This window comes from Carassius auratus, chromosome 5, assembly GCF_003368295.1.
Source record: "Carassius auratus strain Wakin chromosome 5, ASM336829v1, whole genome shotgun sequence".
NCBI lineage: Eukaryota > Metazoa > Chordata > Actinopteri > Cypriniformes > Cyprinidae > Carassius > Carassius auratus.
In genome coordinates, this window is record NC_039247.1 from 5,401,769 (window position 1) to 5,415,623 (window position 13,855).

Genomic DNA, 13,855 nt, shown 5'->3' on the forward strand with positions numbered 1-13,855 from the left:
AGCAAAAACAAACAGGAAACTATAACAGAGCAGAGTAAGAAAAACAGAGAAATAAAGAAAATAAAGTGGGTAAATCAATGTAGGTCAGCAGTTGCAAGTGTGTCAGTGAGACGGAGCATTCTGAATGAATGAATTATATATTATGTACAGACAAGATGGCCTATAGACCACTAATCACACACACAGAGAGCAAAGTACACTACACACCGCTAACACACCCCTGCTTAATCCACAAATATCTGCGCAGGTATGCGTTTTAATGTCTGAATTGGAGTTGAATTGTATACATGTATTATGTGAATTTGCTGAATTGACCAACAAAAAGCTGCTTTTTTTTTTTAAAGTGAACTCCTGCAAAATCTTGATTGGAACTGATTTCATACATCCAAAAACATGACCTTGGATTAAAAATAATTGTAAAAGTGCCACATAAATGTGAAGTTAATTTTGAGGGAAGCTCTAGCAACAATTGTTTGCAGATGCCACTTGCTTTGATATTTTGTATCTAATGCAATGAAAGCGTGACTTAAAGGGATACTCCACCCTAAAATGAATATTTTGTCATTAATAACTTACCCCCATGTTGTTCCAAAACAGTAAAAGCTCCGTTAATTTAAGATATTTTGGATGAAAACCTGAAGGCTTGAGACTGTCTCATAGACTACCAAGTAAATAACAGTGTCAAGGTCCATAAAAGGTATGAAAAGTCGTCGTCACAATACTACATCTGCCATCAGATGTGCAATCTGGGATATATGAAGCGACGGGAACAGTTTTTGTAAGCTAAGAAAAAAAAAAAAAAAAATGATTCAATAATTCCTTTATCAACGGTCCTCCTCAGTGTCACTCCATATCACCATGCTGTGTATGCTCTTCTGTGTCATCCTCACCACAAGGATACTCTTTTTCATTTCAAATCAAAGCTAAATACATGTAGAAACACCCTTATTTACTTGACAGTCTATGGGACAGTCTCAAGCCTCCAGGTTTTCATTCAAAATATCTTAAATTGCATTCCGAATACGAACAAAGCGTTTTATGGGATTGGAACGACAACACTTTAAAAGTCAACCAACACATATACTTAAATACTGTATTTTCCGGACTATAAGTTGCACTTTTTTTTCATAATTTGGCTGGTCCTGCGACTTATAGTCAGGTGCGACTTATTTATCAAAATTAATTTGACATGAACCGAGAGAAATGAACTAACAGAAAACATTACCGTCTACAGCCGCCAGTGGGCGCTCTATACTGCTCAGTGCTCCTGTAGTCTACACTGAAGACATAGCGCACCCCTTGTGGCTGTAGACGGCAATGTTTTCTCTTGGTTCTTGGTTCTAAATAAATGCGACTTATAGTCCAGTGCGACTTATATATGTTTTTTTTCCTCATCATGACGTATTTTTGGACTGATGCGACTTATACTCAGGTGCGACTTATAGTCCGAAAAATACGGTATACTAAGGTTTGTGTTTGATCGTTTCACGTTGCGTTACCTTATCGCAGTGCAACTCCACATTCACGTCTCCTTTGTTTGTGTGCAGGCGGACATAGCCTTTCTTCTTAACATACTGGAAGCGGACAGCATCATCAGAAATAGCATCTGAAATAAGACAAATATTTTCATTCATTACATTTATGAAGGACTCTGCAGCGGATAGCACTGACAACATTTTTGTATCATTTACAGCTTTATACTAGTTTGAAAGAGAATGAACAGGTATGCCAGACCAATTTGACAGCTGCCAGATGGTTTCCCAAGGTATACAGAAACCAGATTCATTCTAAATGAGATACTAACACTTGCCAGGAGTTTCAGGTTTTGCAATGATGCAATGTTATGAAATGCATGCAACTTCTTCTCAGCATAAACAAAATAGGAAATAATGTTATTTGTTGTGTGCATCACCAGTCACGTTGACATTTACATTTGCACATTTAGCAGATACTTGAACTCAAAGCAACTTTATATATTAGATACAACTAGATGTATTCAGGATAGAGTAGACATTAAAGGAATGGTTTACCCAGAAATGCTAATTTGCTGAAAATCTAAACATGCTCAAGTCATCTAAGATGTGGATGAATTCGTTTTTGGATCATAACAGATCTGGAGAAATTTAGCATTACATCTCTTGCTCACTAATGGATGCCGTAGTGAATGGGTGCCGTCAGAATGAGAGTCCAAACAGCTGATAAGAACACCACATTAATAAACAAGTAATCCACACGACTCCAGTCTATCAATGAATATCTACTAAAGCGAAAAGCTGTGCATTTTTAATAAACAAATCCATCATTATTTAACTTCAAATGGTTGGTTCTGGGTAAAATATGAGTCCTCGGTCCATAATATTGCTTTCTCCATCTCATCTGAATCAGGAGAGAAATATGCACAGATTAAACGGTCCAAAACATCTCTAAAGAAATATGTCGGTGGATTCTGATGAGAGAGAACAACATGGGGATGGACTTTTTCACTGTAGGAAGCATTATTATGGATTATGGATGGTCACAAGCTTCAGATGGACTGGACTGGTGTGAATTACTAGTTGATTATTGCGATGTTTTATCAACTCTCATTCTGATGGCACCCATTCACTAAATTTTTCCAAATCTGTTCTGATGAAAAAACAAACTTACCTACATCTTAAGATGGCCTGAGGGTAGTAACAAACCCTGAGAGGACTAATAGGAAATGTGTGACCTGGCCATCATGATGCATATTTCACACAAATGTGACAAGAGCAAGCTAAAATGTTTAGCCGATTTATATAAAATTGGTACAAGTAAGAAAGGATAGCAAGTTTCATTTCTAGCTCCATTACCTGCTTCATGGGTGGTGGCTGGAGCCATAGCTGTAGATGTAAAGGAGGCAGACACTCTTCCAGTGGAATAGTGAGCCTGGAGAAAGAGAGACAGACATGCTTAACAGATAAGACTCTCCAGATAAGACAAAATAAGCTCGAACACCCACATCCAAAACAACTAAATGATATTCACATACATGACATCACTCTGACACCTCCTAATGTGCCCATCACACTTAACAAAAGTGTTTTATCATCCATTCTTTGTGAAGACAGATACGTTTATGAATATGGACAGATATGGATCTGTTTTATTGATTCATGTGGGGCAATTCAGGTGCGTTTGGATGGGTCTATGTGCAGATGCTTCTTCTCAACTGAGCTTAAGTGAACAAAATGGGCTTTTCTTTAACATTTTACATTTCAGTATTCATTGGAATTAATGTTAAAATAATAATTTACGTCTCTTTCCCTTTTTTTGCTCTTTTTTATTTGATCAAAATATAGTAAAACATTAATATTGTGTAATATCACAAATGAAAATAACACTTTTTATTATGAATATATTAAGTCACATTAAGGTAGTATTTATTTCTGTAGCATAATGCACAATGAATAATGATTTTATTTAATTTAAATCTATACAATTTTGTTGAAATTCTGGCCTTCAAAAATGGAAATCAGAATGGTAATACTAATAGTTAATCTTTGGGATATCATACTTTTCTTAGTATGGCATAGAAATAGCCAAGCTTAATGAGTAGGAGAGTGGGCCAGGATTCCAGTCTATTTCAGCGTCACAATGCCAATCCAGCATGACTTGGGCTGAAATAGACTGGCATTCAAGCCAAAAGTCAAGCCAATTACATTCAATGCCTGCAATGTGAATGGGCTGAGCAAGCAAAGCTAATATAACTAAAAGCACGGGGGCAGACAGTTCAACCTGGGCTAAGAGAAGAGTTGAGACACGGCCAAAGACGCACTTAAAACCATCACAGATCAAGTATGAAAAAAATAAAAACCCTCACTGTTTAGATACCAGGTATCTATCTGGTGCCGTCTCTCAGGAAGTGAGTAATTGGTATGTTAATTTTAGATCAGTAAAAAAATATAAAAAAAAGCAAAAAATTGACTTGACGTTCAGAAGAAATTGTCATTTTTGCTGTAAGTGTATGTGGTCGGTTGAGGATCCTGCGAGGCGTTTTCTTCCGCTCCAGTTGCTGTGTGATGGGGGTAGAGTCTGAGAGGCGAATCACCTCGTAATGCACACTTCATACACGCATACACAGACACAGCAAGATACTTCACTGTGACCCAAACAGCACTGCACACAAAACACCTCAAAGAAGACCACATTAGCACCCATTCTTACACTGCTGAAAGTTTGAGCTCTTTTAATGCTTTGAAAGAGGTCTCTTAGACTTACAAAGCTTAATTTAATTGTAAAAATACAGTAAAAATAATATTTTGAAATATTATTACAATTAAAATGTTCCCTTTTCTAATGCAATATATTTTAGAATTTAATTTATTCCTGTGATGCAAATCAGAATTTTCAGCTTCAGTCATCAGTGTGACATACAGAAATCATTCTAATATGCTGATTTGATGCTCAAAAAACTTTTCGTTTTATTGGTAAGGCTGAAAACATTTGTGCTGCTTAATATTTTGCAGAAACCATTTAATATATATTTTTTAGGATTCTTGGAAGAATAGAAAGTTCAAAAATAACAGCATTTTTTAAAAACAAATCTTCAGTAACAAATGTTTTACTGTCACTTTTGATCAATTTAACGTGTCCTTGCTGAATACAAATGTTAATCAAGTATTTTTCGATCCATTAACAGATGTAATCAAAGTGACAACAAACAGAAAAGAATCAATGAATCAATGAACACAGTTCAGAGAGAAGAATCTGCCCCAACTAAAGCTAGAAAGGCAGTATCTTCAAATACTCACAGCATTGAGCTTGTCTGTTTTTTTGGCTTCTGGCTCTTTCATAGTGGAGGCCAACAGCTCATCTCCTTTATAGTCCCTGTAGAGCTCTGCAAGGGTTTCACGCGTCTCCAGGTTTGTGGTTTTCAGATGGTATGATGGGCTCTGCTTGGCTTTCTCCTCATCTGTAGGCAATAAAAGAATGGAGCTTATAAAAGTGACAAATCTCCACAATACAATACAACAGCCACAAAAACCTGATTACCTTGCATGTGAAATATTATTTTTTTAATCAAATAAATGTATTCCTTAAAAAATAGAAATAAAAAAAATCGCGGTTTCCACAAACACAAAGCAAGCACATCCAAACTTTCTATTACAGTATATACATATTTTATAATCAATATTTTATAATTCGCTTTTATTAATTGTAATATGTTCATTTAATTTTAGACCATGTGACACTTCCGCAAAACCAAATCTGCACACTATATACTGCATACTTTAAGAGCAGTATGCTGTTCCCAAAATCCTGAGACCTTTGTTAAAACAAACTGCACTGAAAACACTTAACTCACCAGGGTCAAGGACTTTCAAATTGTTTTTCACATGGAAGAAGTCAGAGACATTGAATTTATCCAGATTGGTAGGATCCTGTGATATAAAAGGACAAAATGAGATGTTATATGACATCTTCGGATTTGTTGACAAACTATGTAGAAATGAAGTGATAGAAACAAATGAAATCTGTACTCGACTCAGGACTGGATAACTGTTATAAAACAGCTAATGTCATAATTTTTCCCTAAATAGAAAGACAAGTAAACGATCATAATAACTGAATTTGTTTTGGCACAGTTTTATCAGTTTAGTGGGAATGTTGCTGGCGGGACAGTTTGAGACCTTGGCTGCTGCAACACACTCACACACAAACAAAAGAGAGTTCAGGACCTTCTCATCTCCCTCTCTCCTCCACTCTTAGTGTGACCCACCATAGTATCCGTTCCAAATAGGTCAGACAGTGAAACTGTACCACAGCCCGCTTCAGTCCTGCTATTTCAGCTCAACTCTCACTCAACCAGCTCTCTTTTCAAATATTCCTCCATCAATCCTTTTAAAACTCCCCCTGGTGTCCCACCCCACATGGCTCCCAAAAATAATCTCGGTGTCTGTCTGAAAACCCTGCCGCCCATCACCTCCCTGACCTGCCCTTCCTCGAGCTCCAGGGTTAGACACATCCAAAGCTCCTACTCCCAGCCATACGGCCTAATCTCACCCCAAAATAACTCCAAGTCCATTTCTATTTCTCCACCCCCTCCCCCAACAGCCATCATCTCTCTCACGGAGCTAAAATAAACCACGCAAGGACAGCATGGCTTGCTTGCTTTCTATGGATACAGGACACTGGAGGTCAGATGAACACACACAGAAAACACAGAGTCTTTCACACATGCCCACGTTTCCCTGTCTGAGGAAAGACATACCATATAGTCCAGTTTGATGTTATAAGTTGCACGGAGTAAATTTAGCTGGATAAAACAAAAACTGTGTCCATCTTCATTTCAAATTGCAAAGCAACAAAATTTGTTATTATTTTAAAGCAGGATGATTCTTTTCTATACCCACTGTACAAGACCTATTTAACACAGATCCTAACATGTTAAGCACCATGCATAGTTTATAGAATTTTTTTTTACACTCAAATGGACTTACAAGTCAGTCTTTACACAACTTCAGACAGTCGCCATATGCTACTGTACTGTTTAACACCATCTATTCATAAACGTGCTGTGTTTTATTCATAAAATGTGAAGGTCCTCAACTAGTGCTTTATTGCAGTCTTCATTTTTGACTTAAACATTTTTACAGATATTTCTGTCTAGCTTTTGGTATCCTTGTTGGTTTAAAGGTTTTATGGGGACATTAGTCATGAAAAGGACATTTTAAAATACAAATCATATGCTAACATGTGGCTCATGTGGAAGCAGTGTTTTAACGTTCATCCCGATGAAATGACTGCAGGATCCGTATAGTTAACTAAAACAGATCCTAGGCTGACTGTCTGTCTCTCTCTCGACAGCTGTGATCACTGTGGATGTGAACAGACTGTACATTGCCGTTTCATAACATTGCAAATCACACAAAAAGCACAGGTTTTGACACAAAGACATATACAAACTTCAAACTAAAATCTGTATGAAATCACAGCCATGCTGATATAACAATCATATTCGACAGTGGTAAACACACTCTCTGTGCTCGTCACCTGTAGTGTGATGAGATCCTGGCGAGTAAAAGGTTCATCGGTCAACAGGTCTTTATAACTCTTTGTCTTGATGTTGAGCTGTTCCACTGCCTAAAAACACACATCCACAGAATATTGACCACTTATGTACACATTTATACAGTTTAAAGAAGGTTACTGCATCAATAAAAAAAATTACTGACGTAAGCATGATATTAAAGTGGCATGAACAACCGGATTGTCCATGCTCTTTAGTGTACACCTACATTTTCCACCATGCATGGAAACTGAACAGCAAAAATGGGTAATTCAGACATCACGGATGTGATGTCACAACTGCATTAATGGTTTAGATTTCATTATATGGATTGAAAAAACTTGCAACAGTGCACGAGTCATATGGACTAGTTTTATGGTACATACTAACTTTTTACTAACGAATTTAGAATCTAATTATACAAATAAATATACTTTTAGAAATATTTCTAAAATATATTTTTTTAAGTCATTTAAATAAATGATTATTTTCATGTTTGGGTAAAATATTCCTTTAGTAGAAAAACTGAATGTTTACTTCAAAACATATGAAATTGGTAAGAATGTGTGTCATACCTCATAAGAGAAAACATTTCCTGTGACTTTGTTGGTAACAACGTGGGAGTTGTTTGTGAACACTGTGTAGAGCACAGGACAATGGTACTTCCCTAAAGTACAGGAGAGAAAGACAGAATATGCACTGGAGAGGACATCAACCCATTATTTCTTGTCATTAGCACATCTTGCTGTTGAAGCAGGCCAGGTAAGAGGATCACGAGCGCACACACACACACAAGCATATTTACCTTCATTGTTTTTGCTGAAATTAAGCTTGATGAGGGATTTAGCCTCAAGCTTCTACAGAAAGAGAGAGAAAATGGAAGTTAAGGAGTTAGCGACTATATCTTTCAGACTTTGACACACCTACATTTCAGATATAATGTAATCACACCCTGTTCATGTCTGATTGTGTTTAAGCAGGAATTGGCTGATCGACAGTTCATACAGCACATGTTTGTGCAATGATAAGACAAGATGCTAGCTGAATAATACTCAGTTTACACCATCATGCGATGCTGGGGCTAGTATGGCTTTAACCACATTAATTCAATTCCTGTGTCTAATGACACTTAATGAGATGAGCAAAGAAAGTTTCATATGATTGCCTTAAATGACCCCACTGTGTGTCCAGTGACCCACTGATTCAGACTCTATAAGATACAGCTCTTCATTCCCTGGATTATTTCTCTTTAAGCCTCTCCCTCCATGATAAACCCAGCTGGCTATCTGACTGCTAGTATGGCTGTGATTTAACTAAGAAACTCTGTAGTCTGATGTGCTACGCTTCTCAAAGTGAATTTAAAGGTATACATATTATAATTGTATCTTGTAGTCTACAATGAAAATCATTATAATATATAATTTAAAATAATAACAATACATTTGCAAGATAAAAAAGTGATGCCTTGCTTTGCAAGCAATATCCAACAATATTAATATTCAAATTGATTGGTTTCCTAAAACACCAGCCTGAATATAGAAATTTGAGTTCACAAAGTCCAGCACTTTAAAAAAAAAAGGTTGACATTTTGCATTACTTGCATGTCATGTGACCATTAACAGATATCAGAGAACTGTGAATACATGAAAGTGACATTAAATTATAGGAATATTCATTTAAAATATCAAGGGGTACCCTGAATTTAAGTGAATATTTTCTAATGGGCTGACAAAAAGATTTGGGAAACCCTGTGATATACAAGTCAACTTGCCTTTCCTAACAATCACACACACACACACACACACACACACACACACACACACACACACACACACACACACAACACATCTGATGACCTGCCTCACTGCTACCCATTAAAACACAAACTTGTAAGGCAGAATATCTCCACTGGAGAACAAGTCCTGGCATGTCCAAGAGTTCTCTGTAAAAGTCACTTAAACACACACACACACACACACACACACACACACACACACACACACACAGTCTGTGTTTCTCATTAGCCCTAGTCAACTCCAGCACTTTCCTCCTCTTCATCTAGTGAGACAAATCAATTATGAATACTTTGGATAACACAGTCTCACTGTGTGTAGTATACTAACACACACACAAAATCTCAGTGGCATGTCCAGACATGCTCTCACTCAGATGCACAGCTATGAAGATGTAAAGATGCATTACAGATGACAGCCATGTGCCTTGATTGACACTCAATATGGATTTTAAAGCGAGTAATGCTCCGTGTAAACATTCACACAACTTTTTCTGATGCTAGTGCTGAATGATTATGCATGCAGCGTGCACACAGAGATCCTAAAACTCCTATTCCATAAATTAAGAGTGCAGTGACGTGCATCCAGTGAACCGATTACACAGCAATTCACACACACTCCTGGCACACTGAACGCTGTTAGCCACCATCAGCAGGCCTGTGAAATATCTTCATTACAGTCTCAATAATGATTTCTAGATGAGTACAGTAATAGAGTTTTTTCCCTCTGAGCACCGCATTAAGCTTGAATACTATCCAAAACATAAAATGAAACTCTCAAAGCAGAAAATACCAACTGTTTGGCAGCATGTAATGAAATTAAGATTATGAAAGGCTTATTGGCACTTTCATCTTATTAATTTCCCTCTCTTCTTTTTATTTGTTTTTAATGACAGTATTTTTATTGTTCATTTGATTTCTTACGCATCTGTTATGATTATTTTAGTTGTTTTGGTTACAATAGAGCATTTCCCCTCTAAGTGACACATTAAACTTGACTACAAAACATAAAACTAAACTCTCGAAGCAGAAAATACCTAGCGTTTGGCAAATATGTCATAAATTGGTGATTAGGAAAGGCTTTGGGTTATCATCATAACATTTAATTTACACTTTTTTTTTACCAAAGCATATTGAGCTTTGAATGTTTTTCAGAGCATTCCTATGTAGTTGCTAGGGGGTTCTGGGTTGTTGCTAGGTGGTTAATTGCTGGGGCCTGTTTACCAAATAATCCAGGTTTATTTCAATTATTATGACTTATTTTGAACCAAATCAACTGACAATAAGTCAAACTATCTGAAATAAATTTGGTTTATTTGTTAAACTTGTTTTATGAAACAGGCCACTGGTTTTATTTAAGCATTAGATATATGATATGGTAGCAATTAAAATGTGTTTATATTTTAACATTAATTTTAGTTTCCTCTTATTTTATAATTTTTATCATATAAAAACATGATTTTTAACATTAAAATTTTTGTCATTTGTTATGAGCTTTTGTCATATATATATATATATATATATATATATATATATATATATATACACACACACAATTTATTTTTAATTACACATACATCTGGAGTTGATAACTGAAAACTCAAAAGGAGTCTGACGCCCTCTAGTGGTTGAATCCACGCAGTTAAGGGTTTGGTGCCTCGCTCAAGGGTCTCACCTCAGTCGTGATTTTTAAAAGTAAAAGAGAACTTTCCTCTTTAATGATTTTAAAGTGTATAGGTCCATCATGTGAAATAAATATTATACATCAGAAAATCTGAAATACCTCTCCTGTTATGGGGTTGGTACCAAACTTCTTAATCCAAGGCACAATGCTCCTAAAGAGAAAACAAATGTTTTTTTTTTTCTGGCATCACCACACCATTTGAGATATGTACACTTCAATTCCAATGTTTGGGGATGAAGATTTTTAACCCTTCTGAAAGAAGAAGTCTCTTATACTTACCAAGCCTGTGTTTATTTGATTAAAAATACATACTATTTTAAACATTATAACAATTTAAAATAACTTTTCTATTTTAATCCTGCATGATTTTCAGCATCATTACTCCAGTCTTCAGTGTCTCATGATCCTTCAGAAATCAAGATGCTGATTTGCTGATCAAGAAATATTGCTTATTATTATTAATGTTGTTGTGCTGCTTTATATTTTTGTGGAAACAAAAGAAATCTTGATCTTTCAGGATTTTTTGTTTTTAATTTAAATATAATTTTGGTAACAATGTAAATGTGTTTACTGTAATTTTTGACCAATTGGATGCATTCTTTCTGAATCAAAGAATTAATTTTGCCCCCCTTACACTTGTGAAGGGAAGTGTATGCAATAAATAAATATAAGCTACTATAAAATAAAATTAAAGTATATACTTAATGAATGTAAGCAAATAACAGCTTTAAAAATGACTAAAATATATATATATACTTACATTAGGTCAAAAACCACCCCATCCACTGTGCACATGGGATACTCAAAGGGCTGAAGAGACAAACTATTCAAGAAATAAGAGAAGAACATTAAAAATCATGCATACAGTATGACACTAAACTAAAGCTCCCGCGTGTCATTTCTGAGCCACCAAGCAAACTGATTGTTTCCAAACAGTCTCCCCATCTTCCACTAAAATAAAAGAACAGCAGCCCAAACTCACATGATTTATGAGACACATCAGGCTGCTCCAATAAACAGAGCAATGTTTGAAAATAACAATTTTCAGAAAGTAAACCTAAAATTGTCAACCAATAGCTGTCTCTGCATATTAAACTGGAATATGACAAAAGGATTTTGACATTGAGAAGAAACTGACACAAAACACACAACTCTCAAAAACAAACAAACAACGAAAGCATTGTTTGAAACCCCAGATCAGCAGTTATGAAAGCAGAATATATTGCACTAGAGCTAAACTACTGACCAGAAGAGACACAAAGGCCTTTTTTTTATCCAACATGAAAGAAGTGAAATCTCACCTGCAGTGATCAAAGGGCAGACGTCTGAAATTGGCTCGTGGGATTTCTGTAAACATGAAGACAAAAGGCTAATTTCGTCAGTGTTTTGGAGGAAAAAGCACCAGCAATATCAAACACAAAGTGCACAAAATCAAACTATATGTGGTGCAATCAATCACAAAACATAGTGAATGACAGGAAAACCAAAAGCATTACATACACTACTGTGTAACAGTATGTTTTTTTTTAAAAATATGCTTTCGAAAGAAATATCCTGAAATATTATTAGAGTTTAAAATATTGGTCTTCTATTTTAAATATATTTTCAAATGTAATTTATTCCTGCTATAGCAAAGCTGAATTTTCAGCATCATTACTCCAGTCCTCAGTGTCACATGGTCCTTCAGAAATCATTTTAATATACTGATTTCAAGAAATATTTCTTATTATTACCAATGTTGAATATATATCTGAACCAAAACTTTGAATAGTAGTGTACTTAGATTTCACAATCTGCAATGTGCTTATTTTGCCTCACATGACATGCCAGTAATCTATCTATTAATATGTATCCCACAATGTTTTCTGTTGAATGTTCAACAGATGTTTATTAATATAAATAAGTTCAGTAAGTTACATCCAGACTATTTTCAGTACCTGATTTCTTCCCTCCATAGAACTGAGTGTATTCTGTACATGTGATGTACCTGAAACAGACAGATATATCGAATGTTATTATAATTACTGAAGAATCAGAATTAAATTCAAATAACGAATGGGTAGCGGTTTACTATTAAATAATACTACATTGCAACGACAGAACATCACGGCAAATTAAGATAACTTTAAACTTTACAGTTTTCGAACAAATAAGTTATAACCCTCAGATTACACATAACACGATATCACAGCAATACAAATATACTTATTCTGTTTTCAGCAAAATCATTAGCCATATAATGCTCAACAATTACTGTTGAGTGCAAACACGTTAAATTTTACGCGCGCTATGTTTCATTTCAACTCACATCTTATCTTTTTGATGCTGCCTTTTCCCCATTTTTGTGGAGCAAGAGGTTGTAACAAATAAAAATAATAAAAGTTTATATAAGCATAAACAACCAAAACAAAACCTCCGACTGTTTATAACACACACTTCTGGTCCGTGTTCAGTGCAGCAGTAAAATGTGTCCGACGTAAAACGGAGGAACGTTTTTATTGTCCCTCTTCGGTACGGAATATTTAGATGACTAAAGATCTGGCTGATTTTACTCTGCAGTAAAAGTACTTTTGAAGTGTCAGTAATTTATCAGAGTGTTTTTCTTTAGAAAACTTTAATTCAAAGGATAATATTGTTATTTTTACTGTACTACTTTCATATTAAATGTCATTTAACAACTTAATTACATTAGAAATCGATTACTTTTTTACTTTTACTCAATTAAAAGTCATTCAAAGATTTACTTGAGTAAAATAAAATACTACATTGTTCTTAAATATTAAAGATAAAACAACAACTTTAAATTATGAAATGTAGTGCAGTAAAAAGGATGATTATTTTCCCATTATGCTTGGGAATGTAGTGAAGGACAGTCTTCCAAAGAAAAACACTTTAATAAACTACAGATACTTTTGACATTTATTTGAGTAAAGTAAAAATACTTCACTACTGTCCACCTCTGAGCTGAGGTTAATTTGGAGAAAGCTTTAAAGCTGTAATATGTATACTTTATTTATGTTGATGAGCTCTATCTGTCTGTCTGTCTGTCTGTCTGTCTAGCCAGGGTTATCATTAACTAAAACAAAAAACCAAACAAACACACACAAGATTTTCGTTGCCAATTCAGCATTTTTGTTGAGTTTAATGAAGTAGGCTTCTAAAATGACTAATTGTAACTAAAAAGGAAATCTAGAAAAATTTAGAATAATAGTAATAATACATAAAAAAGACAAAAAGTCACGAAAACTTTAATGAAATTAAAATAAATGCAGAACATATAAAATAAAAACTACCTTCAAATATTTTATGAGTGCTACTAAAAGTAACTCATTATGTCACATCATAACCA

At 35.0% G+C, this 13,855-nt stretch overlaps 1 protein-coding gene across 1 annotated transcript in view; it reads right to left on the minus strand.

Annotated features, from left to right (window-relative positions):
* The window catches only part of LOC113072058 (RING-type E3 ubiquitin-protein ligase PPIL2-like), a 30,153-nt gene extending 17,183 nt beyond the window's left edge, over positions 1-12,970 (minus strand). Inside the window, exons 1-12 of the mRNA XM_026245207.1 lie at positions 12,815-12,970; positions 12,444-12,493; positions 11,808-11,853; positions 11,267-11,329; positions 10,606-10,657; positions 7,836-7,887; positions 7,606-7,697; positions 7,015-7,104; positions 5,327-5,402; positions 4,773-4,933; positions 2,832-2,907; positions 1,500-1,606 (exon numbers count right to left, since the gene is read on the minus strand). Coding sequence (XP_026100992.1) covers positions 1,500-1,606; positions 2,832-2,907; positions 4,773-4,933; positions 5,327-5,402; positions 7,015-7,104; positions 7,606-7,697; positions 7,836-7,887; positions 10,606-10,657; positions 11,267-11,329; positions 11,808-11,853; positions 12,444-12,493; positions 12,815-12,846 — 897 coding nt within the window. The 5' untranslated portion in view covers positions 12,847-12,970. The remainder of the gene's footprint in view (positions 1-1,499; positions 1,607-2,831; positions 2,908-4,772; positions 4,934-5,326; positions 5,403-7,014; positions 7,105-7,605; positions 7,698-7,835; positions 7,888-10,605; positions 10,658-11,266; positions 11,330-11,807; positions 11,854-12,443; positions 12,494-12,814) is intronic.
* Between the last annotated feature and the right edge of the window lie 885 nt (positions 12,971-13,855).